Here is a 27125-nt window from a genome sequence, read left to right on the forward strand (position 1 = left end):
TGGTGAGGTGCTGGAACAGGCTGCCCAGAGAGGTTGTGGATGCCCCGTCCCTGGAGGTGTTCAAGGGCAGGCTGGATGGGGCCCTGGGCAGCCTGGTTTAGCATTAAATGGGGAAGTTAGTAGGCATGCATGTGGCAGGGGGTTGGAGATTCATGATCCTTGAGGTTCCTTCCAACCCAGGCCACTCTGTGATTCTGTGTGATTCTCAAGCAAATGAAAGTAAGGAAGAGAGAGTTTTGTCTTTTATTTTTACTTCTCTTTTGTCTCCTGTCTCTCAAGACAATAGAGTCAAACTGGCGGTGTGGGAGGCACAGTTTACAGAGAATCCACTGCCGTAGTGAGACAAGCAAAGGCGTTTATTGTTTACAGTACGATGATCAGAAGATTGTCAGTGGCCTACGAGACAACACTATCAAGGTGAGAACTCCCCAGAATGACATGCCAATGGCACATAACACTAGTGCCATAAACAGTGGTGTCCTAATTTCAGTGGCACTTCTCCAACCTCTTGTTGCTAAACGAGCCTTTTCCTTCACCTCTTACCTAAGCAACATGTATACCTCTTATATTAGTCAAGAGAGACTTTGTTTTCTTTCTGAACAGAATTCGTTAGTTGACTTTTCAGTCAGTAATTACAGATTTTATAACTACTCTGCATTAATGAGGAGGTAAGGCGAGTATTCAGAGCAAACCCAGTAATACAAAAGATGTTAGCATGTTACACCAGCCTGCATGTCACCACAGCAATGAGCCCATGCCACTGAGGTAGTTCTGCCTGCAGTGTAGATGATCCGTTGTAGTGAAAAACAGACCAGTTTTTTAAGCAGTAGGTGCTTAAAGTATGATTTAAACCTTCCTTAGCTGTCTGTTTTGTAATGTTTGCTCTCTCCTAGATCTGGGATAAAAATACATTAGAATGCAAGCGAATTCTCACTGGACACACAGGTTCTGTCCTGTGCCTGCAGTATGATGAACGGGTGATTATCACTGGATCTTCAGACTCGACTGTCAGGTGTGTGCTTGTGATTCAGAGCTTTCCATTTGCTTCAGAAAGTTCAGCTTTGTGAGCTGCTGAAGTGATCTTTTCTTAAGTCTGTGCTGTTCAATTACCTCCATAATCTAGTTCAGCACATTTGCTCAGGAGTGCACTGTCCTTGTTTATCAGGTGTCCACACGAGTGGTTGTCAAGGAGAAATGACAACCTAAGCAAAGGTCAGCCAAGGTCAAGATGACTTAGGAAAACAATTTGGCATTTCACCAAGGTGCTGCTTGTTTGGACACTCCCTGGGAATGCTTTTACATCCTCCATAGGAATAACTTTTTAAAGTTGGTTAAGCACTCAAAGCAAGCTTGAAGGATTAGTCATCTGTTGTCCCTTAATTTTAACAAAGATGTGTGACTAGATCTCCTGTGAGTTTTAATTAAGTTTCAGCATGACGTTTCTTCCTGGTCTTTCTAACTTTGTTTCCTTTCCAGTCTTCATTAAGAGGCTGGACACTTAAGTCAGCACATGCAGTGTACATTTTCACTATGCAGATGTAAAGTCCACTAGACATATTACAGGATCACAGAGAGCCTAAATCCTGCAGTGTAAATACAGGCACATTCAAATTAGTGAGTTGCAATATGAACTTGGGCACAGAGGAGCAAGCCTGTCTCCTCCATGCTGTTACATATCCTCTTTTTGTCAGAGAATCAGCGATGCCCATGCAGTGAAGTTACAGATGACAAAAAAGCTGTGCCAATGGCCTTTTCTAAAGCTATTACCATGTGTTCCTATGGCTGCAGGCTGCTCATGGTTATCACTGTGCTGCATGCAAACTACCAACGTTAAACGAGTGACCATTTCATTTAGTACTTTACACGTGATGCATGTAGTCTAATGGTGTTGTTAGGTTTTGGGATCCTAATATTTGTAGAAATCCAGAATTTTTGTGTGAGAACTGCTCAGTGCTAAATACAGGTTGCAAAGGGAGATGCTTATTTCTGTAACAAACACTATCATTTTCCATATCAGGCCAGGAAGGCCAAATTGCAGACTGGCTACTTGCCCAGAAATACTTTGTTTTCCACTGTAGCTATAAACGTTTGTGCAGACCCCCGAGGCACATAGGATGCATCACTTTTATCCTTAGGTCTCCTCAAAAAGAGGGGCTTTGTCCAATAGACAGTACAGATGGGCTCTTAATGCTTCCGAGAGCTCAGGGATGCACTTGTCCAGAGAAGTCAGTAGGTCTCCAGCTCCTGTTCAGTTTGGCAACCTTGTCTGCAAACTGCTTGTATGCTAATGGCTCAGGTCTGCAGTCTGCAGTCTTTTTAACTTTGCATTTTGTAATTGGAAGTGTACTTTCCTATCTCATTTATAAACCAGAAGTTGACTTGCTTCAGCTTCTATGCATTAGAAAATGAGGCATTAGAATCCTTTCTCACATCTTGCCTTTTCTAACTGCTCACCATATTGGCAGAGGAAAGTTTCAGCTTTTACAGTGTGATCTGCCTAATGATGCAGCCATTTTCTGCTCTCTCACAGTGTGTGTGGGATACAGGTGTGATAGTGCCAAAAGAAATCTCTTTGTGGAGAATGAAAAAAGCCTGCAAACAGGACAGCCCAAAACGTTTTTGAGGATTAAAATCTTAATTTCAAGTCCTAGAAGTTCCATATGAAGCCTTTGAGTAGTTTTCATCTTAAATGATCTTTCGGTACAAACAGTTGGTTCCAATAACATTAAATCAACATGAATGTTCTGTCTTAATTTGGGTATTCAGCACATTCTTAGGATGTAGCTGTGTACCAGATGCATTGCAGAGTAAAAGCAGCCCATTGTGCAACTTGTAGCAATTACATTTGTTTGAAAGGCATAACCTTGTCTTCGCCTCTGTGTAAGTTATCCTATGAGATGATAGTCCTGTGAGAGAAGTAAAAAATGAAACCTATCTCTGAACTTCCTTCTCCACAGGTCACGTTTAAGCACTCAGTGTCTGGGAATGGAGAATGGTAGGCTGACCTGACCAGGAGACGTCAGTCTCTAGGGCTGTCAATCTCATACCTTTCCTTGAGCACTAAATTCTCTTAATTAAGGAATGTTTTTTTAATTTTTTTTGTTTTTCTGGCTGGGTTGTTTTTATGGTGTTAACTGCATTGCAGGGATTTTGGCTGCTGGACTGTCTCAATATGTGCGTAATCAACAGGTTTATGTAACATATCTTTTAATGAAATATTTAATAGATTTAGCTATAACCTGTGGCATTTGCATCTCTAATATTGCTAGAGAGTTAATTACCTCTCCCCTTCCCTTTCTCCCTCTGCAGAAAAACTACTGTACATTCTTTTAACTCTCTCCTCTCTGGTTTGAAATCTGAAACTGCAGGGTGTGGGATGTGAATGCAGGCGAGATGCTGAACACTCTGATTCACCACTGTGAAGCAGTGCTGCACCTCCGCTTCAATAACGGCATGATGGTGACGTGTTCCAAAGACCGTTCCATTGCTGTGTGGGACATGGCTTCACCAACAGACATCACCCTGAGGAGGGTGCTCGTAGGGCACCGTGCTGCTGTCAACGTAGTGGACTTTGATGACAAGTACATCGTATCAGCGTCAGGTGACAGAACCATAAAGGTGAGGTATTTCGGAGGCTTGTTTATTTGCAGCGCTGAGTATTTACTAACAAAAAGCAATGACCAGACAGGGAACAGTCTTTGGCTGTTATTACACTGATCTTCCTTTAGAAGCAGTATTGTTCCTGCTCATTTCCACTCATCCCTCATCTGTTGAGCTTGTGTGTCTTGTCGACAGAGCTGTATGGCAAGTCAGACCCCGGTGCAGATGCAGTTGAGAAAGGACTCCTTTTTCCCTGTCTTCTTTTTCAATTTGACTGGTTCCACAATCGGTTTCAGCATTGATAATACAAAGAGTTGTCAGAAGGCAACATGGGGGCAAAAGCAAAGGTGACTGAGTAGGAGTCATTTGAGTGTTACTGCCATGATCTGGATCTGCTGCATTAAAACTGAGGAAAATCCAGTTCCTGTGTAGACAAAATCACAGACTAAATCACTCTCAGGCCGAAGACTGTTTTTGGAAACTAATTCTAGTACCGTGTGACAAAAACTTTCTATGTGCTGTGGCCCAAGCTGTGAACATTTTCAGGCAATAGTCACAGGTCATCAAAGGGGTAATTTTCCTGTTCTTACGGAAGTGTGTTCAATTAAGAACATTCTAGGTGCACCTCTGTATCATACAGATACCATCTTTTGTTAGTCTCTTCTTAATAATTTTGTCTCTGTGTGGTTTCACCTTTCCTGTCACAGGTATGGAACACTAGTACCTGCGAATTTGTGCGCACCTTAAATGGCCACAAACGAGGCATTGCATGTCTGCAGTACAGAGACAGGCTAGTAGTGAGCGGCTCTTCAGATAATACTATCAGGTGAGAGACACACTCCCCATTGCAGAGTTCTTTGCAAGCATGTTGTCTCTGAATCCCTGGGATGCATGGAGGTTAGACAAGCAAAGTGCTCTGTACCCTTGTCTTCCTTGAAATATGCTTCCTTTGGTAGAGAACATTGGGAACTACTGGGAAGAGATATTAGAAGTCTGTTTTACTGTGTTGTCTTTCATTCTCTGTATCTCAGGAGTCCTATACTAATCAACAAGTTGCATTGCTCTGACAATTCTGGTGTATGAAAGAGCTGGCAAGTAACACTTTCTGTGATGTCCTCTTGTGATATTTTAATTGGGCTATGTGTCTAGTTAAAGGGGTCAGATTTGCAGTAAGAGGCATTTAATCCTCTGCAGAAATCCTCCTGGGCTCTGGCCAAGCTCTTCTTGTGGTACTTGGCACCGGGTTAAGTTTGGAACAGCTGGTTTAGAGCATGAAGTTCAGTTTGCTGCCTTTTGCACTTCTCCAGCTGCCCTTGCTGCAATCTGAGGTTTAACTCCTTCTGGTATCATGAGCCAGAATTTCTGCCTACATCCAGCAGCTGCTGGCAGAGGGGTGTCCCACTAATCTCTGGGTGTACTGAGCGAGCTGGAATAGGAGTGTAAGTTGTGTGGGGAACCAGCTGTTGTTCAAGCAGGAGGAAGAGGAGCCTCCATTTTGTATTGATCACTGCTTTGAAGAATTGTGTTCCTTCTGATAAAACTGGAAGTCTGGACAGCCTTAGCAGAAAGTCTTCACTTTTGATGTCGGAGTTTATTTTCCTTAGTGAGAATGATTCATGCAGATGTTTGTGGACTTTGCTTGCAAAACAGTGCCTCTCTGTGCTTTGTGTTCTGGAAAATGGTGGTCCTTTGATGGTCATCACTGGATTGTTGCACTAGGTTTTAGTGTGTGATTGCCTGAGAGCACGAGCTAAAGAGCTGGGGCTTCTGTCCTTTTATCAAGGCAATAAGTATTAATAGACATTGTGTAAGAGTAGCACCATATATGTAGTAAAAACTCCAGATGGAAAAAATAACCCACTGCTTCTGTACTGTGAAACTTGGTCTCAGAGTAAGAAATAGTTAAATGCTACACCATTGAGGGAAGGATCTAAAATATGAGTAATACTAATAAAAATAAATGTCAGTGTAGTGATAATGCTAAAGAGGAGTGTGATTACTTTTATGCTTACATTGGACAAAATCCCTAACTGACAGATAAACTGTGCTAGAATTTCAAGAATGTTGGCAGTGAATCTTAATGGAAGTCAGATTTGGCAGCTGTGTGTGGGCAAGGCACAAGGTTTACCTGTTCACGTAGCTTTCTCCCAGCCATTAGCAGAAGGCACATGTCAGTGGAAGAGTGATTAAGCAAGGGCAGGTTACTAAGTCCTCTCTGTGGGTGGCTTGGTGTTTTGCATGTTTGATTTTAATCCATTGTAAAATACCAGATGTTGTGCTGGCCTTTAGTAGGGATTGCCTTCTGGTATTGAATTTGAAGTTGGCCATTCCTCGGTTACGGGGAAACTTTTTTTGCAAAAGGAGCTGACTCTGTGTGATTACTCATTCTTCAACCATGAATCTAAGGAAGTAGCTGAGAGGTCCGTATCCTTCTTCTGCAGAGAGACTCCATGCATAAAAATGACTTAGGTTTTTGGTTTAGGAGAGAGTTCTCGCAAGTGTGAAAGAATACAGCTACATAGGCATCACTGTTATTGTGCTGATTTTTACCAGTAAAAAAGTGGCCCATCATTTTAATATATATATATTTTTAATTCAGTCAATTAAGTATCTTAGCCACTAGTGCCAAGGCAAAAACAATGAGCTGTGTCATTCTGTGTTCACTTTTAAATGAAAGGCTGGCATGGGTGCATGTATGTGCATGTATTCAACCACCAGTGTGTGCACACGAGGATCTGCTGCTGGACTCTTGAAGAAGGGGATTCAGGCTCATCTGCCTCCTGTTCATCTTCCTACTTCCTCCTTCCAGGAGGTCAAGAGAAGTAAAGGCTGTGGTAATTGGAGGTGTTCTACTATAGAAGTTCTCCCAAAGCTCTGGGAAGGGAGAGTGGCTGTTCCTTTGCCTGTGTTCACTTCATAGCGAAATTTCGAAGTTAGTTCTCAAGCCTAAGAGCAGTCTTGTTTCTGTTTGATCCTTTGACTATTTAAAGAAGTAGAAATTTGAGGAGATTACCAAATCTGGAAAGTTCCCTTGGAACCAATTCTAGATATGCTGTTCTTACACAGCAGTTACTCTTTTTGTGTGTGGAAGCCCATTGCTCTCAGAGCTAAGGGCTGCGATCATCTTTTCTAATCACAGTCAAATTCAGGTGAAAACTCAAACTAGAACCTGATAATACAAGTCTAAGTTAATGTGATGCAGCTTTGCCAAGCTGCTGGCAACCTCAGGATTGATGGCAAGGGGTGGAAACACATGGCACAAAAGTTCCTGGCACAAGATTGCGCTTCAGACCTTTCTGCACCAATTCATTTCTGGCATTGTGCATCCTGTTTGCAGTCCTTGGCAGGAGACGCAATGCTCTCTGGCCAGCCTGAGTGCCTTTGGCTGAACTTTACCATGGGTTTACTTTCTCTGACCTTAACTGGTGCTGGTGCTAATGCAAAACCATTGGAGTCTTCACAGACTGATGAACACTCAGCTTCATAGACTGAGGAATCATCTGCTCCTCTTTAGCCTCAGATGTGTAACACCTAGGAACATGGTTTAGTGGCCATGGTGTGTTGGGTTGATGGTTGGACTCAGTGATCATGGTGGGCTTTTCCAACCTTTATGATTCTTTGATAAACTAACCCTTACCCAGTACAGTTATAGGAAGAGTTCTGTTCATTCCCCAGTCGTCCATAGCGAGAGCAGCTTGTTGTGGCAGGACAGATGAAATGATTACCCACCATCCTTGTGCACACATCCACGGGGTCTGGATTATTCCCTGGGGGACCTCAGGATTGAAGTATGTGGGGACGATTTATCTCTCTTAGTTTCTCAAGGAAAAGTGACCTGACCCCACAGCAGCTGTACTTCTTTGTGTGGTGTCATCCAGACAAATTCCGTGAACCATGAACCTCACTACCATGCAGTCCCTGTCAGTCTGAACTCTAATTGAACGAGCATTCACGAACATCTGTGACTGCTTTTTCTCAGCTGTGTGTCAGAGCCTCAGCAGATACTGGCATTGAAAGATTCCATTTGTTGTGAACCAAGTTGATGTCATCTGGAGGTGGAACACCTGTAGGTGATACATGTCAAGAATTTCAGTTCTTGTTGGCAAATGATTTTTCTTCATCTGTTCTAGTTGGCAATCCCCTCAAAGAGCTGACGAAAGTATCAAAAGCATATAGGCTTATTTCTTAAAAAATGGTTTGACCACAAGAAGAAAATGCATTATGAATAAATAAACACAAAATGCCCATTTTAGCTTATGCATAAGTTGTCTTCATTACAGAGCAAATACACCTTCAGTGGGAGAAAGTGACAAATATAAAGGGCTTGTTAGTTCCTTTCACTGCTGTATCCACAATTGGTCTGACGTTAATCTCCAAATCAGAAATAGGCATAGACAGGGACGCGTGCCTTGTTCAGGTGCTTTTACCTGTGGAACAAGGTTCCAGGAGGACTGATGTGTCTCTCTCACTTAACATCTTCAAATCAAAGAAAGACACTTTTGTGAAAAACTGACTTAAAATAAAGTCAGGCTCCTCATGAGGATAACTGGGAGATATCCCGTGTCCTGTGTTAACTGAGAAGTAGATGGTGAGCCTGGCTGATCTTAAAATGTTTAGGTAATCCCCCATATGATACTGCCACATGACAGAGTCTTGTTGAAAAACATGCATTGATTGAACTGCAGGAAAAGGAATTTGTTTGTTCTTTATTGCTTCATCATAAACTTTATTTCCTAGTTTTCATTAACTACAAGCAAAGACCAAACGTTTCTTTGAAATGATCAGAAATTCTCAGTGCTTCTTCCTGATCTCTTCCAGGCTGTGGGATATCGAGTGTGGGGCGTGTTTGCGAGTTCTGGAAGGCCACGAAGAGCTGGTGAGATGCATCCGCTTTGACAACAAGAGGATAGTCAGCGGGGCGTACGATGGGTGAGGCTAGCTAATGCGTTGGATCCTGCTGTCTTTCTCAGTGTCTCTCACACGAATTTGCTGGATCTTCCTCAGAGAAATTAAATTTCTTGTCTGTCATACCCAGAGGTCCTGGTCAAGGCCAGTGAGTCAGGCTGATTCTACAAAGTACACCCGTTGTTGTATTTTCTTTTTTAAAAAGTCAGTGGGATTTGATGCATGTGGTCCATTTCTTTAGCTCCTAAGAATATCAGATAGATTTGATCCGAAACATCTTCTAGCTCAACCGTTGCTAAGAACAGCCTTCTGTGGTTGTCTTCTGATCCATTTGCCACTAGGACTAGTGTGCATTAACCCTCCTGTTAGTTATTATTGCCTGCTTTTTTATATTTTATTTTGTCAACAGCGTATTATTTTCTCCCTTGAAGCTCTATGAGCATTACAGAGGAGAAGAGCAAGAACCACATTTCAGGAGCAGAAAGATTTCTGTAGTTTTCCTTGAGCTGCTGTATCAGCTCGGCTGTGCTAACAGCTTTTTGTTTTCTGTGAGCACTTCATCTTTTCTTTTTAACAGAGCCATGGTGTTTCTCTGTTTTTTCACTACTAGGAAAATTAAGGTATGGGATCTGGTGGCTGCTTTGGACCCCCGTGCTCCAGCAGGGACACTCTGCTTACGAACCCTTGTGGTAAGAGCTTTGGGTAGGGGTGCTGGAGAGGGAGCAGGAAAATGTTCTTGCTCAGGATTGTCTTGAGCTTCAGAAATTCAAGTTATTTTAGCACCAGCCTGCAGGATCCAGAAGTCATTTCTAGAGATCTGGTTTGTTGTTTGGAAGTTAAAAACTAAGTCATTTTTGAGACTTGTCTTTGGAATCCATGTGTTAGTGGCTTTACTTCAGTGGGCCTATTCCCATGAGCTGTTGACAGGGAATTTCTTAAAGAAAAGTAAATTTCAGATTTGAGGGAGGAGGGGGGAGAACACAAAAGCAACCTTTGCATTGCATTTCAGTGGCTTGTGTGTGTTTAAGGAGAGAAGGGCTACGGACTGGAACAGGCAGTGAGATTGCCTCATCCTTAAACAGCAGCTTCTAATGCTCTCCAGTGATATTTAGTGCAGGTCTGATGATAGCGTGATAAAAATGTCACTGCGTGAGTGTTCACAGCATTCAGCGTCGTGCTTAACAGTGGCTCTGCACTGATCTTAGAATGATGCAGGAGCGTTGTGACAAAAACACCAGCACAGCCAAGGCCGTGGGGTGCTTCCTATAAGCATTGCTCTGACATGTTTGCTGTTTCTGCTCTGACAGACTTACGTCGGGGTTACAGAAAGATTTTGGTCCAGTGCTGAATCCGTGTTGAAAAAGAAGTAATGAATTATTGTTTTCTTTTAGCAAATAAATTTTTGGATGATGTTGATGGACATCAGACCTGCTGCTGCTCTAGCTGTCCCACACCCTCATCTACCACCCAAACTGCTACAGTTGCTGTAGATTTCACTAAAGTATTTTGCTTCACATTTTGCACAGGCTTTGAGGGTTGACAGGCAGTAGGTCGTTAAGCCACACTAGCTCTTTTCCAATCCCGTATTTGGACCATAAGCTGCAAAGTAAGAGTCGGTGAGAGCCTTGGATGCCTGCAGGTACTGTGTTGAAAAACCTCCTTGGTAGCCAAAGAAAACTACAAATAGTTTCGTGGCTGAAGTCCAGAAAACCCTTTTGTCGTCAGCCACCCAGCTGCAAACTGTGGAATAACTCTGTGCCCACGAACACGTATCCCAGGAGTCCGAGACTTCAGCGTGACATTAGTGGTGTTTCTGCTCCAGCCCGAGACAAATGTGTGCCTAGTAACCTGTAGACTTAATTTCACTGGTGCGATTTCCTCTGCATTTTCCAGCAGTGGACAGCCAAAGTGCCCCAGCTAATTGTATTATAAATCAGAAGCGGTGGGATGGAAACACTGTAGGAATCTCAACACGTGGATACTCATAAATCCCTTTCTGATAGCAATGGAGGAAGCCAGAAGAGGAGGGGCAGAGGAGGCTGTCGTAGTGCTTTTAGGGCTTTTCATGTTTATGGCAACAGGGCGTCCTTATACACGCTTACCCATAGCTGTTTGTTTTTTTCCCCTCTCTTCTCTCGGCCTCCAAAATTAAACCTGGCTGCACAATGAACATCGTGAGTCTCCTGCTGCTCGTGTTCAATTTTCAAACAGTAGGAGGAAAGTGCACAGATAACAAATGCTCGCTGCATGCCAGGTCCCTCCCGTGAGCTGGAGCAGCGGCCACACGAGTGTCACAGAAGCTTTCCAGGCGCAGAATAAGCAAACAGCACAGCTCTCCTTCTGAGCCGAAGGGCCCAGCTCCCTGCAGCCTGAGCTCAGGGCGTGCAGCCTGCTTATTGCCACTGCAACCGTGCTGGGGAGGGCTGTGTGGAACTTCTAGGGCAGTCTTACTTAGCCTACAGGGGCTGGGAGGAAAAGGACTTTTCAGAATAGTTTGTAGAAATACCTCTCTCTTGGTGCCTTTGTTAAGGGTGCCTCGGTGGATCTGGTTATTGTTGTGGTACTTTTTTAGCAACTACTGCTTTACTTCACTGATACAAAACAGGATCTGGAAATACTTTTCTTTTTGGAACTGAGTAGAAGCCCATGAAGTGCTTATAAGGTACACTTATTGGGTCAGAAGATCAGGAAGGTCCCAATGGTTGGGCTGCTATAACAAAATTGTCGTAAAAACAGAATCTGATTTTGGAGTGTGTGTATTTAATTTGGAGCTTTAGAGGCTCCCTTTAAGGCAGCTGTTCTGTTCTCTCCATGCTTTCAAACCAAGCTGTATTTTCAGAGTTCTGTGCCATAAGACACAGGCTTTCTTTTTAGTAGCTAACAATTCTCTTTTGTGCAAATATTTGAAAAAGCTATAAAATGCTTCTAAGCATTTTTTCCTGACCTTAGGCCACAGGGAACCACAGCAAAATGTGTATTAGAGAGAGGGCTTGTCCCGCCTGCATGGTGTCCTCTTTTTTCCTGAGGAGGCTGCTGCTCACTCCTGTGGCAGTAAGCACCAGGAAAAAGTGCCTAGCACAAAAGGGAAAGCCCAGTGGATTTGCTTTTTGATATCCAGGATCTTTCTGCTACCTTCTGTTAATTATAGTCAGAACTGTTGCCAAATCATCATGCCATTTCCACTCGGCCTCTGAGCAAAATGCAGACTATAAGGAATGCTCTTTCGAGTTCATATTTTTAGAACTACTTAAGAGGAATTATTACTGTGTCACTGGACTTTACAACAGGCTCCTTAGTGTCCTCCAGTATTAAGCTCTCCCCTCTTGAGCAGTAGCAGTGGTGCCAAGCCTTGACTGCAAAATCCTAATCCCCCTGTAACCTGCTGCATCTGGGAACACCGTGATTTCAGGAAGGAGCCAAAGAACAAGGAAGGCATTGCTCCCATCAGCCTCACAAGGCTGCCTTGTATGGTGGAGGGAGCGCGGTTTGTTCACAGTGCATTCATGGGGACTGAAGGAGTAATGCGATAAATGTAATGTAAAATTCCTGGCGAGCCAAGAATGCAGATATAGCAAGCTTGTTTCACCAAGGGTGGTTTAGATATGGGGCTGGACGATGTGTCATAAGAGGTTTATTGACTGAGAAATTAATATAATGCTAGAATTTGTGAATTCACATGCCGTGTCTTCCATTTAGGAGCATTCTGGAAGAGTTTTTCGACTTCAGTTTGACGAGTTCCAGATCGTCAGCAGCTCACACGATGACACCATCCTCATCTGGGATTTTCTGAATGACCCAGCTGCCCAAGCAGAATCCACTCGTTCCCCATCCAGAACATACACCTACATCTCAAGATAAATAACAGTACACTGTACCTCACACTCGCACAGGTAAAAATTATCTCAGAGATGACACTGGATGTGATGTGAGCATGCAGCTTGAATACGTAGCTGGGTCTATCAGTATTTCTCATTTTGATTGGACAGTAACTGCAGTGTCCTGTGAAAGGAAAGGAGAGGTTTCTGTTGCCTTACAAGAAGGCCTTCATCCAAGTATTTGTGGCATGCGGTGTCCGTGAGTTCCCCTGAAGAACTCCTCCACTGTCCATCATCATCAATAATTAAATCAGCTATTACTGCTGTCTAGAAGGAAGAAGGGTTTCTGCAGAGCGAGCAGAGCAGCTGCTGCCTAACAAGAGGTGCAGATGGCCTGACCCTGGGCAGTTTCACCAGGCAGGAGCGTTTTGCCAAGAGGTGTCAGCTTTATTCCCTCCTGCTGAAGTGGTGACCATCCTCACTCTGCAGCAAGCTGATTCAAGAGAACTGTTTGGCTAAGGGAGGAGGCACTGAGGCACAAGACCAGGCAAATTAAGTCGAGGTGCATCAATATGCAAAATCATTTACTAACTGGGCCCAGCATTTCTTTTGCTACAGCATGGGTGTAAATTGCTCATGTCTGAGCCTGGCTGGTTTGCTTATTGCCTTATCCCTTTGTCTTGGCCAACATAGTATGGGGAGGAAATTGTGCTTCTTAAGTTTGGGTCAGTTGCAGAGTGGGTCTGATGTCTGTAATCAGAGTGGCATGGCATGATTGCCCACTGTGATGGGTACCACTGCTGTTAGTAGCTTGAGAAAAAAGGCAGATGAGCTGGCAGGCTTCTGCAGGGAGTGTTCTCAGTGACATTTTTCCATGAAAATGCTCTGTTCTGGAGCACATCTTATATCTTGTTTGATGAGTAAATACGCAGTGATGTGTCAGGGCTGTCACATCAGCTGTCTTGATTTTCTCAAACACTCTGATCAGTAAGACGTTATTTTCAATCATTGAAAGGCTTAGTACAAATGGGCTTTGTTTGGTTTCTTCTCTTTTTTGTTCTCAGGACTCATTTAAGCTGCAGTATTTATATTATCTGCCAATGCCAGGACAAAAGAACTATCCACGTAACCAATACTTGCCGAAGAGAGAAGGCTCTCAGACTTGTTTCTGGAACAAAGTTGGCATGCGGTTGATCTCAGACAGGGTCTACTCAGCGTGGCTGACTGCTAAAGTGCTGCTAAATCAGAAGATGACTTTTATCTTTCGTGAACTAATAACATTTTTAAACCTCTCCATCCATCCCTTTCCTCCCTCATCCCCGTTTTCCTATTCACTCCCCTTGCCTTTACCCTGTTTGGTTTCCCTCCAAACCCAGTCACAGATGTCCTGTGAATATATTTAAGATGTTGCCAGAACGTGTTGCTTTGCTGTTAAGCAGAAGACTTACAGCCACAGTTCACCCTGCTGGGAGAGTCACCTCAGGGTGGGAGGGTGGGTGGGGAGGAGGCTGCTGCTCTCCCGCTGAAATCCATCTCCATTGCTAGGCCTTTGTAAAGCATTCAGCTCTGAAGAGCGACAGAAACGCCAGGCCTCACTCCCCACACCACTGCAGCTTTTGGCTGTTCTGACCATTCTTTTGGAGAGAGGACCCTTGAAATTTGACTGTGATGAGCCAAATCCATCTCTGTTCTCTCCTGCCTGCTCTGCTAACCCTCTGAAAGCTGGATGTGCATTGTAGTCTCCTTTAACATCTGCTTGGTTGAGGAATGCTATTCAGTGAAAAGTTAAGCTCTCCTCTGCCAAAGTCCCAAGCATGAGGGACTGGGGCTGATGTCCAGTTCCCCCTGTCCCGGTGCAGCGTTGTCTGAGGGCAGTATTTCACTAACAAAGGAATCATTTGTGCAAAGGACAATCTGGCCCCCGTTTTTCTCCCTGAAGGCAGTGTGTTGCCGATGGCTTAGGAACCATTCTCTGTTCTGGCTGAGGTTTGAGGCTGGGGCAAGGAGGCAAGCTGGATATGCCCCTGCCTTTCCATCCAAAGGCACGGTCCCCTGGTGATGGCGGGTGGGCAGTGGTGGCCGTGAGCACAGGCAGTAAGGTTAGCAGTTCTGCAACATTTCTGGGGCTGGCCTTGCTAGAAAGCCTGAGGTGGGAGGGATAGGATCGCCTTTGTTGCCTAACCTGTGTGCATGCTGCATTGCGGTTCAGGGACACGGGATGATTTGTCCCTTTGCTGGTAGCTGAGCTGGATCTTTGCTCCCTAGCTGAGTCTTTTGCAAATTGCTGTTGTTTAGAAGATAAAAATAGCCCTGGAGGAGAGGGACGTGTGAAACAATTCTGCGTGTCTCTGAACTAGACAGAGATCTCATGTGACATACCTCTTTTTACTGAGCTGAAGGGAATTGCAGCAGGCCTGCAACTGGATCAGGAAAGGGTGTATATCAGTCCCTGGCCATTCCAGGCCATGCCCACGTCTTGAATAACCCTCACTGCTTCAGTGGGGAGGTGCTCCAGTCCTGCAGTAGGAAACAGGGTCCTTTGTTTCTGGGCTGGAAGGGTTTTAAACAGGCTTTCTAACACCCTTTAAACTTGGAACTTGGCAGATGGGACATTTTATTCAGCTATTCTCATCAGTTTCACTTTGCTAGGGAAGCAGTTGTGTTGTGTCTAATTGCTTGGGATGTGCTTTTTCTACCAATGAAGTTTTGCAAGGAGCTGGACCAAGAGTCCCCAAAGAGCAGTCCAGAGGGCTTAAATTGTTCTGGTGACAGTCAGGATGGACAACATGGCAGTGGATGTAGGGAGGAATGGAAAGCAGGTGCTTGAGGAGCACCTGGTGTAGTTCCTGAAATGCATGGGCAGCAGTGCTGAGCACCCAGCTCCTGTATGTTCATTGAGCCTAGAGACTGCCTCAGTTCAAAAGAGCAGCTCAGAGCGTGTGATGACACTCCTGTTCTCTGTTGGAGCTGTTGCTGTAAAAAGGATCTCACAGGTTAGCTCTACTCTGCTCAGGTAGCACTGCCAGTATGACCTACCTCTGCAGAGCCCTAAATGTTCTGGATCATAATAATAAGTTCATTTGCAACTAATTTTGATGCTACTTTTGAGTCTAAGAAGGTTGCTGTGGATTTCAGACAGTTACACATATCAGCTGCACTGCAGTCCCAGAGCAAAACTGGAAGGGGAGCAGAGAGCATCCAAGTTTACATCCCAGACTTCTCTCAGTTGAAGTTCAGAGTCTAATTCTTAATCCTACTTGCACACAGTTCCTCTTAGTTCAGTTACTACAAGGTCTGCAGCATGGTTACATATCAGTAGGGGATAAAGCTTGGCTTCAGATCTGGTAGTCACTTTCCTCATCTTGTCTGGTTGTCCTCTGCCTTTCACATTTAGGTTACTGTGGAAAACAGTGATCTGTTACTCCAGCCTCTGACAGCTGCAGAACTTCTAATATTTTAGTTGCATCTTTGTGAGTAGCACCTGCAGAGGTGTGTTTTATTTTACTGTCTGCAGAAATCTGGGAGAACCAGAAGGCTGGCTGGCCAGGCGCAGGGAGCGCACTGCTGCAGACTGCCGTGGTTGTCATAGCCCTGCTGCTCCATGCTGCTGTGTTGTAACTTCTAAGTGCTGGGTATTTCAAGAGGTACTGTAGTTCAAACTCCGCTGTCCAGAGCTCTTTAAGGTACAGTTTGGGAGCAACAGCTGGACTCCCATTTTTTGGCAAACATAGGAACGGTGTCTCCCCTTCAAGTAAGGGCTGTGTCTGGGTACTTCATACAGAACAGCAGGAGGCTGAGGATTCTTAACCCATCCCTGAGTTGTACACGTTTTCTGACAGCTAGGAAGGAAACTGAACTGATGTAACTTGAACTTGAAGCTGCCACAAGCTGGCACTTGGTGGTGTTCATTTGCACACAGGGAGGAGCGGTCTGGTAAGTACATCTCCCAGAGTCAGAGAAGAGTGGCTTTTTCAAACTTCCCCCCTTAGCATACGTGTGGTTGTGCGTGAGAGTGCAAGAGCACCTGTGGGAGAGGTTTCAGCATGAACTGAATGGGTAATCCCTCAGCCAGGTAGGAGTAATTGCAGAGCTTATGATGAAAAGAGCTAGCACCTGCCTACAGAAAGGAGATAAAAGGGGCTGAAGGTGTCTGTGGGCTTTAAGTGTTGCACATGGCTTTGAAATGAAATACCTCTGCTGCATAGAGATGGTCACTTCTCCCACAAGCAGGGAGCTCGCAGAGCCTTCCCCGTGCGCTGCGGGATCCGAGTGCTGCAGGTGTGGGGCGTCCAAAGCAGGACAGTCCCTCTGGCCACACCGTCTCCTGCTTGTGACTCCTTGACACCGTTGTGCTGCAAATATTTCTCATCTTCAGAGGAATTCAGCTTGCTTTAAAATATGCAAATAGAAAATGGCACAAAGGAGTTTGCAGCGAGGGAACTTGTGTGGCTGTCTCCTGCCCAGTAACCTTCAGGGACAGACACGTCCGCTGCCGAAAGGGAAGGATGCAGGTGACAAGTCGAGAAGCCTGATCGTCAGAAACGTTGAAATGCTTTACACTTGTTCCTGAACTGGAAGCTGACTTGGACCACCGTGCTCCACCTATCTGCCACCTGCTCCAGCTCTAAAGGATCCTTGTTTTCTTTTTTTTTTTTTCTTTCCTTTTTTTTAACAACACTGAAAAAACTGGAGACTACCATGCGCGTTCCCTGCCCCAGGTATGTTCCCTGCCCCTGTCACGCACATCTTCCTCAGTTTGAGCAGGGCTCCAGGCTTGGCTCTCAGTCCCTCAGCATCCTGGCTCTGACGGGGCAGCACTCGTTACTGAGAGCGCCTTCTTTCACACCTGTAGGTCTGACTTGTGGCTGATGCAGGCGGTGTTTGTGCTGAGGCACAGCACTACCAGCTCTCCTTGGGGAGAGATGCGAGGAGAGGAGCCCCAGCCTTCCTGCTGCAGGCCGGGGGAGGAGAGGAGGAGAGAACCGTGTGGCTGAAGGCTAGAAGGGAAGCGTGGGGGTGAGATGGAGCTCTGCACGAGTGGGGACAGTGCTGCAAAAACAGGGTTCTTAGCTGGTGTACTTGGCTCACGAGGATGAAGGGTTACTATGAGGACATCAGAAATGCCAGGAGGTCATCAAGCAGTGCCTGCAGGAATGGGTGGGTCCAGCCATGCCCACGTTTAAGCTGCACTGGGGGCACGGGGTGAGAGGTCTGAACTGCAGTGACCAAGAGGACTTTGCCAGGTCTCCCAGTGGCATGCATGATGCACTGACATGCTGAGCCTTGCCCTGCTGCTGTTCCCCAAGTAGCAATAACAGCTTCCCAGAAGGAAGGGGAACGGCAGGAGACCCAGCTGTCCCTGGAGAGGTCTCTGTATGAAATCCCTTCTTCATCCTGCCAGCAAATCCCACTGGGTTGATTGGCGTGAGGGCCGCGGTCTTTGTCCTCACTTAATACCAGAACAGAAGTGGCAGGTCCCACGGGCACATTCCTTCTGCCCATCCCCAGCAGTGGGCTGGGAGAGGTGGTCGCCTGCTGAGGCTGAGATTTGGTTCCCCTCCTTTCCCCCTCACTCTTTTTTTTTTAATGAGCTGTAGCCGAACTCCTGGCACGTTCCCAGAGCTTCTCTCCCATGGTGAGCCTTGATACACAGCCAGAATAAATCATCCTTTGTCTTGTCAGAAATTTCTCCCCGTGACTTTGTGCTTGTTCCCAAAGACCGCTGGGCTTCCCTGCTTGTCCCGTGGATATCTCACAGGAGTTGTCACCACTGGTTAATCTTCAGTGACGTTAAACTGATACACTGAAAATCAGAGGGATGCTGATGTGCATGGATGTACGAGCCCTTAATGTGTGGTAACTGACTGCTGGATGGGTCCCTTTTGTAGTGGGTGGTCACCCCAAAATCTGTCCTGTGCTGCATCCCTGCTCAGACTGAGGGCTGGGGGGGAGGAAGGACGTGGCTTCTCCAGAGTTTTCGGTTTGTTACTCTGCTATATTTGTTATCTGGATTCTTAAGTAACGAGTGCTTTGAATTTTGTGATTATGTTACGGTGATGTGTAGTTAATGTACTAATGTTCACTTGAGCTAGGGTCATGGTAACAGTGTGGTTTGTTTTTTTTTAACTGTTCAGAAAATAACTTAAATACAAATACAAAGGTTAAGCTGTGAACCTCTCCTGTGTTCCTTTTGGGATGAAGGACAGTGTTGGACCGTCAGAGCTGTGCCTTGCACTTGGACATGCACGAACCTCCCTGCCCCAGCACCAGCCTGGGGGCTGCTGCCAGGCCTCTGTCTGTGCTCTGGAAGGCAGAAAGAGGGGAAAAAAACCCCACCACCACCACTTTTTCCTAAAACCACAGCATACTTTTTAATTAACAAACTCCACCGAATGACTGGTGGCCTCTAGCTGGGTCGAATGCATCTGCCCTGTAAGTCAGAGTGGATGCGACGCACCGAGCCGCAACCATCTTGCCTATAAAAGTATAAAGACTGTGCTTTTCTGGGTACACTTGCAAGATCCTGGTAGGAGAAGCACAAATTTGTTTTATAAGCTAATCAGAATCCTGCTGTTCAATAATGAGTGAGTAATTGACATATCGCTGCACCGCCATGCGACACAATGGCTGGGGATGCTGAAATGCTGACAATCAAAGGCGAGCACCCTTGGCCTCAGAATACCTTTCTCTTACAAATCTCTGCGGATGGCAACCTCAGATCTTCCCGTTTTACTTCACAGCCCCTTTTAACACAAAGGCGACTGTGGTTTTAAGATCCCGGCTCCCAGGGTGGGCAGAAAACAAACGCCGCGCGCCCGCTGCCGCTCTCCCTGCTGGCTCCATTCTTGGGAAGCAGCAGGGGATGGAGATGGCGAACCTCCTGCTTTCTGCTGGGCTGGGAGTCCTGTCACCTCCAATCCCCATCTCTCCTTGTGACAGCATTCCCAGCAGCCGCGTGCTTTGTTTGGAGAGGGTTGGATCTTTAATACGTACATCGTCGATTGATGCTGCTTTATCCTCTGCTGTTCCTATCCTGCTCTATCCCTAGCCAACCCTTCCTCTCCTTCCCATCGATGCCCAAAGACAAGGGTCATCGAATGACAGAGTGATCGAGTTGGAAGGGACCCCAGAGGTGAGAAAATCACAGAATGGTTGGGCTGGAAGGGACCGCAAAGATGGGAGAGTGACAGAATAGTGGGGCTGGAGGGAACCCCAAAGAGCATCCAGTTCCAACCCATCAGAGTGAGCTGGAGAACTTCCCAGCAATTCTGCCTTCACATCCGGGAGCACAGGATCTGAGACAGAAAAGCAATCTTCATTGTAAATTTCTGCAGGAACAGAGTGAGTGCCAGGCAGCTTATCTTAAATAGATTCAGTGCTTAATTACCCTTTCCTTTTAAAAATGTGTGCCTTATTTCCACTTCAAATGAAGAAGGAAAGTAATGTTTGCCATATCTCCAAATTAACAGCGTTTGATCGACCCACGGCTTTAAAATGAAATTTTCTGGTGGTGGTTTCTTTCTTGTTTTTTCTTTCAATTTTATGTGCGCACTTCAGCAAGGAGTGTTTGGGGAAGAGGGAAATCAGTCGGTGTCGGCCTGCTGGGCACATTAATGGTGGGAGCCTCGTGGCTGCTGGGGATGTTTGCTGAGGTGAGGGGCTGCTGTGCCAGGGCTGCTGGGCTTGGAGGAGGAAAACCTGGGCTTGGCAGGGCTGCGTGCAGGTACGTGGCCTTCCTGCAGTGGGAGAGCACCCAGAAAAGGAGGTGACTGCGAGCGGTCCTGCAGGGGTGAGAGTGGGAGGGAATGGGATGGATTGGGGTCTGGCTCCTGCTTTCCCCCCAAAGCACACGGAGTCGGGGAGGACCGGGGCTGCCTGTAAGACGCAGTGCTGAGCTGCATCCCAGCATGGAGCAGTGGGGGTTGCTTGCCAGCGCTTGTCCCCATCGCACCGTGTGCCACCATCGCTGGGTCAGGTCGCAGGAGTGTCTCCAATTAACCCGGCTCCCCAGTGGCCCTTAATTGACACCTCAGGCTTCCTCCTCACCCCCCTCCCTTCCTGCCACATCGTCCCCACCTGCACATCCACCAAAGCTCTTAGCGGCTGCTGGGGACCAGTGACAGTAACCCAGATTTACTCCTAAATCCAGTGACAGCCCCGTGACAGCAGCCTTGTCCTTCTGCTCTGAGGACAGAGCCCTCGAAGTCCCACAGATCTATGCAGGTCGTTGTCCCAATGAAGACATGGGGAAACTGAGGCAGAGAGAGATGGAGGGGCTCTCGGAACGTCACTGCAGGACACAGGGAGTCCCGTATGGAGGGACCTGTCCCACGGTGGGGCCAGCCAGCCTGGCCTGTCCCTTTTAAGCTTTTGGAGCTGTTGCCAGCCTGGCTTAGTGGGGTCCCCATCCTTTTGACTGGCTGTTCAGCAAATTAAGAGCTTGCTATTAGGCTGCTAATTAAAGGCACTTCATTAGCAGCAGGGGAGGCAGCTCCTGGCCGCAGCAAAATTGGATTCCTCTGAGCTGCCATGAGCTGCATCTCTACTCTCTGGGGCTGGGGGCTGCACCCTGGGGCTGGGGGCTCTGCCACCCTGGTCCCGACAAGGGCAGATGCCCCCATTCATCAGGACACGTGGGTCACCAGCCCTCCTACCCTCGTCACAGCAGATGGGGCATAGCTGCTTCACAGCCCGATGTGATGGTGGGGGGCTGATGGCGGTGCTGGGAGATGTGGGCATCCCTTTCAACCCTCTGCCTCCAGTCCTGAGGAGCCCCATTGAGGCAGGGAGGGCTCCAGACTCCTCCTCCACCCACTTTGAAGCCTCCAATGAGCCCAGGGGACAATGCTCAGACTGCCTTTCCTTCTTTTCCTTTCCCTTCCCTCCTTCCATCTGAAAATGGGAGAGAAGAGCCAGGCACAGGGGCTGCCTTCCTCCCCTCCTCCTCATCCTCAGACCGACGAGAAGGGGACCTCGCGGCCCAGCAGGGACATCAGTGGGGTGAGTGTTGGGTAGGCAGGGGTCTGGGTTGGGCGCTGCCCCATCCCCATTCCCCACATCCCTCATGGTGTGTAACCCCCCCCCCCCCCCAGTTCCCAGCTCGGGATTCCGACTGGGATTAGTGAGGATTTGGTGTGCGTGAGCCGGGAGCTGCTGAGTGCTATGGATCTGACTGCTGAGCTCAGAAAGGGGGGCTGGGGGAGAAGAAACTCCCAGGACTGGGATTTGGCTACTGGGGAGCTCTGTGGGGCTGGGATATGTGCTTGGAACAGGGCTCTGTTGCTCTCCTCTCCCCCAGCGCCTCACCTGGCCCCTGCTCTCCGTCACCCTCCTGGTATCCTTCGGCTCCTCCATGCTCTATGGCTACAACCTGGCCGTGGTGAACTCGCCAGCGGCGGTAAGGGATGGCACAGCCCCACCGGGATCTGCATCCCTCCGTGGAGGCGGTGGGACCCCAACTCCTGCCCAACAGTGAAGTGCTGGCTCTTCCCTCAGGCTGTTGCCCCAGGGCTGGCTGTGATGCTGTTGGCCCCCCGGCTTTCTCCTCTCCAGTCAGTGCCCATCTCTCTGCCCCACAGCACATAAAGGCCTTCTACAACGCCACGTGGTCCCAGCGCTATGGGCACGGGCTGCCCCCTGGGCCCCTCACCCTCCTTTACTCTCTGACCGTCTCCGTCTTCGCCCTGGGCGGGCTGGGGGGCTCTTTGCTGGTGGGGACTCTGGTGGCACGCTATGGCAGGTAAGGGGGTGGCACGGGGCAGATGGGGCCATAGGGGCTGCCCCACTGCTGTGTGTACCCCATAGGCACGGCACGCTGGGACGCAGCGCTCTGCTCGTCCTCCTGGCCGGTGGCCTCATGGCCTTCAGCCGACAGCTGGCAGCTCCCGAGATGGTGATCATCGGCCGTGCCATCACCGGGCTGCACTCAGGTGGGTGGAGAAGACCCTAACCCTAACCCTGAGAGGGTCTGGGTGTTGTCTGTGTGGCCACCTCGCTGCCTACCGCCTGGCCCTGCTGTCCATGCTGTCAGGTATCTGTCTCAGCGTGGTGCCCCTCTACCTGGGAGAAATCGCTCCCAAGAACCTGCGGGGTTTCCTGGGCCTCCTGCCCAGCATCTTCATCTGCCTGGGGGTGTTCTGCGCTCAGGTGCTGGGGCTGCCTGAGCTGCTGGGCCAGGTGAGCAGGATGGGGTATCACCCAATGGGGTACTGCCCAACGGGATGTCCCCCAGTGGGATGCCCTCCCAAAGGGTTACCCCCCGATGGAATGTCCCCTTTGTGCCCCTACCGCAGGCCCTGCACTGCCCTCCCCATGACACATCTCCATCTCTGCTCTCCCCAGGACAGGTACTGGCCCCTGTTCCTAGCGGTGGTGGCTATCCCTGCCTCCCTCCAGCTCCTGCTGCTGCACTGCTTCCCAGAGAGCCCACGGTTCCTACTGATAGAGAGGAATGATGTCTGTGGGGCAACTGAGGGTGAGGGTTGTCCTAGGGGGGAACCACCTGTTTGTATGCGTCCTACCACACTACCCTGACAGCCCCCATACCCCGTATAACCCAAATCTTCTCTCCCACTCAATTATCCCATAGCATTTCCCCGGTGCCCATCACTGTGGTGTCAGGGCATCTCTCTGACTCCCAGGGATGCACGGCCCAGTGGATCCCCCCATGCCGTGTTTATGAGCACCCATCCACCCTCACTCACAGCGCTGCGCCGGTTCCTGGGGACACCTGATGTGCAGGAGGTGCTGGAGGAGATGAAGGAGGAGCAGCAGTCCCTCTCCTCGGTGCAGACGGTCTCTGTCCGGCAGCTGCTGCGGGACGGCTCTGTGCGCTGGCAGACCCTCTCGGTGGCGGTGGTGAATGTGGGCATGCAGCTCTCAGGGATCGATGCCGTGAGTCCTGGTCCTGAAACCTGGTTCTGCTGGGACACAGAGTTCTGCGCCCCCGCTCACATTGAGTCTCCTCCTTGGCAGATCTGGTTTTACACCAACACCATCTTCCAGAACGCAGGGATCCCCAAATCCCAGATCCCGTACACCACTGTGGGCACCGGCGCCATTGAAGTTGTTGCGGGGCTGATTGGGGTGAGTGAGGGATGGACAGACAGACCTCAGCACCCAGCACCATCGAGCCTTGGATCAGATAGACCCCATATACCATCTGTGCCACTCTCTGCAGGGGGATGGCAGGAAAACGGGGTGGAAGAATGGGGTGAGAAGGCTCAATTTTAGGGCATATATCTGAATGAGGACATAGAGGTGCCACCAGGAGCACTCTGTGCCTGCAGCTGGACCTGGACCCACAGTGTACCCTCATCACCACCGTGGGATCCCCATTGTCCCCTTGCTTTCTGCTCTCCCCTGGCAGTGCTTCACCATTGAGAAGCTGGGCCGGCGGCCCCTCATCATCACCGGGTTCTGTGCCATGGGCACTTGCCTGGCAGGCATCACCGGCTGCCTGCTGCTTCAGGTAGGGCTGGGACATTGCCATCCCATGGGCCTTGGGTACCTTAATGAGATTCCAACCCCGGGCAACCCTTAATGAGGGCTGGGTGGTGAAGGGATGAATCACAGGCGCATAGAAGCATTAAGGTTGGAAAAGATCACTGAGATCACCAAGTCCAACCCTCCAGTGGATGGGATGGGTGCTCCCTGAGCTGGCTCTGCTTTGCCCTGGACCACCCATCTCTCTTCTGTACTGGTGTCCCACCATCCCGTGTCCCACCACAGATTGCCCTGCCCTGGATGCGTTACGTCGCCGTCGCCTGCGTGGTGGGCATCATCGCTGGGTTCTGCATGGGGCCAGGTGGGCCTGGGGGCTGTGGGGCCGGGGGTGGGGACAGGGGACAGCACAGAGCTGGGTGCTCCAGACCTCAGGCACAGAACCTGCCCTGCTTTACCCAGTTGATGTATTAGCAGAGCCGTTAGCAGATCTATAATTCATCCTCAGCCCAGACTTTATTCACTGTAATTACATCTTTAATTAGGATTTTAATGGCTCATTGTTCACAAACAATGATGAATAGGACTTTTATAACAAAAATATACATATTTCTATTCTGGGCGAGCTGTGAGTAAGAGTCCATCGGGGGCTGCACTCCTCCTGGAGTTATTATCACTTTTGCTTGCTTGTTCATTTCCTTCCTTGGAGCACCTCTCACGAGGGTGACTTGAGCATCCCCAGCACTGGGACCCCGGGCACAGCACCAGGACTGAAGCTTCCCGGTCCAGTACCCATCCTGTTGTCCCAAAGGGCCGTGACATCCTGGTCCCCTGCCACTGACCCAACCATCCCTCCGCAGCTGGCGTCCCTTTCCTGATGACAGCCGAGCTCTTCACGCAGTCCCACCGCTCAGCTGCCTATATCCTGGGGGGTTCTCTCAATTGGCTCTGCAATTTCACCATCGGCTTCATCTTCCCGTTCCTGCAGGTAATGGCCTCGGGTTGGGCTCTGGGATGGCCATGACCCTTCTGCTCCCCCAGGAGCTGAGACCAGCCGCCCCAACCCTTCCCTCTCCTTGTCCCCAGATGTCAACCGGTGCCTTTTCCTACTTGGTTTTCTGTGGGGTTTGCCTGCTGGTGGCCCTCTATGTCTACCTCATCGTCCCCGAGACCAAGAACAAGACCTTCGTGGAGATCAGCCGTGTCTTTGCTGCCTGCCAACCCCTCGCCCCACCGTGCCATGCGGGGCTGCTGAGGCTCCGTGGATACGGGGCCACGGAGAGCAGCCTGGAGGGCTCAGAGCACAGCCCGCCCTGAGCCCCAGCGAGTGCTGAGAGGGGAGCAGGGACAGTGGTGGGTGTTTGCTGGACGTCTTGCCAACCCGCAGCCCGACGATGCTCATGGGAACAGCGACTGGTCCGTATGGATCCCTACTGCCTGGTCCAACACCGTGGAAGCAGAGATCGTGGCCCCATAGCATCCTCCACGTCCCCCTCCCGACTCGGCTGCTCTCGGCAGCAGAACAGAGCGGTAAATATGTGCAGCATTACATATGTATAATGGAGTGTAAATAACCCCAAAAAGTGCATTGTAAATAGACTCCAAGTTTATCCTTTATTAATGAGGCACTGAGTGCCCTGCTGTTTTAGAGCAGCGAGACTTTCATAATATCAAAACCTAAATTACACTTGTGTCTCTCATTCCCAGCAAACGACAGCATCATTTCAGGCCTCTTTGCCACTGGTATTTATTTATTCCGGTATTTATTTCTCTCTCCCACCCGGCGTGCTGGGCAGCCTGGGAGATGCCCCGTGCCCTCCCCCTGGCAAGCAGTGACCCCTCGACCCCTGTGTGCCGGTGTGACCCACGAGCCCTGCTGTCATGTTGTAGAATCATTAAGGTTGGAAGAGACCTCTAACGTCATTGAGTCCAAACAACCTCCTACCACCAAAATTGTCCAGTGAACTGGGGCCGAGGCACAGGTTGCCCAGAGAGGGGAGAGGTGGGGACATTCACTTCCCTGGAGACACCCAAGGTCAGGCTGGATGGGCTCTGAGCACCTGACGAAGCTGTGGGTGCCCCTGTTCAATGCAGGAGAATGGGACCAGGTGGCATTTAAGAGTTCCTTCAACTCAAACAATTTTGTAGTTCTAAATAATCCCTCATGGGGTTGGGAGAAGTACAGGGCTCCAGCACTGCCCAAACCCACCAAAAGGATTCAGCCATACTCAGAGGGCACTGAGGATGAGGGAATGACACAGCGACGGTGAGGGGAAGGCTTTGAAAAAATCAGAGGTGTTACAGAGAAGTGACTTCGGTACCGTGAGGGTACTCACGGCCTTGCTTGGATCTGTGGAAGCAAAGACAGAGGTGATCTGTCCTGGGTGCCTTCCTACGGTGTGCCCAGTGCTGAGGGAGGGAGCATTGGGTGGAGAGGAGAGTGGAGATTTGTGTCATTCCAAACCACAGCACGTTTCCTGGGATCCAACGCTCCCCAACCCAACCTCTCCAAAACGCGTCTTTGAAGGATGAGCATTCAGAAAATAGCTATACATGCACAAAGCGTGCTTCGCTATAGAAAGAGAAGGAAGGATCCCGTGTCGCGGAGCGGGTCGGTGCCGGGGCGGTCGGGGCGCGAGGTGCGCGCCAGCAGATGGCACTGCCGGGATTTATGGCTGCAGCAAGCTGCCTCTCGGAGAGCGCTCATGTAGGAGATGTCCTATTATATGGGCAGTTGACTTTAATAGTCATTGTGTGCTTAAAGCACAGCAAAACAACAGTGGGAAAAAGAAAAAGAAAAAGAAAAAAAAAAAAAGAAGGAAAAAAAGCAAAGAAATCCCCACTCCACTCGGATGGCCCTTTCCCCCCCCCAGCCCTGCTAGTCTATTTGTACAGTAAATTAAAAATATGAATCACTTCTCTCTACTGCCTCCCCAAACACTCATCCTGTCAGGCGCTGTGTTGTCTTCATTTGTATTACCTTAATTTAATGTTAATTATGTTCTTCATTTACAAAGAACACGCGTCCGCACTCCCCGCCGGGGGATTTTCCACGCTGCGCTCTGTGCAGAGCGGGAGATGCTGCAGAGTGCAGGGATGGGGCGGCAGGGTGCTCCGTGCCCCCCTCGCTGCTGCTATTGCCTCTCGATTTATGGGAGCGCATCGCTGCCGCCGCACACAAGCCGTGTCCCACTCCTCCCATCCCCCCGCCCCCAACAAATCCTTCCTAAAAGGCGGTCGGCCCCGGAGGGCAGCGATTTACGGTGGGAGCGCATTGGGGGCGCGGCGTTGTGTGCCTCAGTTTCCCCATCGGCTGTTGGGGAAAACCCCAAACTCCCAACCTGGGAGGGGGTGGGATGTCCT

At 48.9% G+C, this 27125-nt stretch overlaps 2 protein-coding genes across 12 annotated transcripts in view; both read left to right on the forward strand.

The window, feature by feature from the left end:
- The window catches only part of BTRC (beta-transducin repeat containing E3 ubiquitin protein ligase), a 112095-nt gene extending 93602 nt beyond the window's left edge, over window positions 1-18493 (forward strand). For all 11 annotated transcript variants that reach the window (XM_052676717.1, XM_052676722.1, XM_052676720.1 and 8 more), the window contains 8 exons: window positions 280-417; window positions 894-1012; window positions 3369-3618; window positions 4308-4426; window positions 8419-8529; window positions 9116-9194; window positions 12202-12395; window positions 13385-18493. In XM_052676717.1, the coding sequence (XP_052532677.1) occupies window positions 280-417; window positions 894-1012; window positions 3369-3618; window positions 4308-4426; window positions 8419-8529; window positions 9116-9194; window positions 12202-12363 (978 nt within the window). In that variant the 3' untranslated portion in view covers window positions 12364-12395; window positions 13385-18493. The remainder of the gene's footprint in view (window positions 1-279; window positions 418-893; window positions 1013-3368; window positions 3619-4307; window positions 4427-8418; window positions 8530-9115; window positions 9195-12201; window positions 12396-13384) is intronic.
- An 82-nt stretch (window positions 18494-18575) lies between these two features.
- Window positions 18576-26486, forward strand: LOC128077485 (solute carrier family 2, facilitated glucose transporter member 5-like). Its single transcript, XM_052676730.1, is given in 16 exon segments — window positions 18576-19842; window positions 19845-19991; window positions 19994-20043; window positions 21619-21717; window positions 21899-22059; window positions 22125-22249; window positions 22351-22496; window positions 22662-22794; window positions 23026-23213; window positions 23295-23405; window positions 23689-23790; window positions 24051-24126; window positions 24623-24750; window positions 24849-25031; window positions 25154-25205; window positions 25208-26486. Coding segments are annotated over 16 exon segments (1761 nt in total). The 5' UTR covers window positions 18576-19814; the 3' UTR covers window positions 25240-26486.
- The last annotated feature ends 639 nt before the right edge of the window (window positions 26487-27125 follow it).

The sequence above is a fragment of the Tympanuchus pallidicinctus genome, unplaced genomic scaffold, assembly GCF_026119805.1.
Source record: "Tympanuchus pallidicinctus isolate F22 unplaced genomic scaffold, pur_lepc_1.0 scaffold16, whole genome shotgun sequence".
In the NCBI taxonomy this organism is placed as follows: Eukaryota; Metazoa; Chordata; class Aves; order Galliformes; family Phasianidae; genus Tympanuchus; species Tympanuchus pallidicinctus.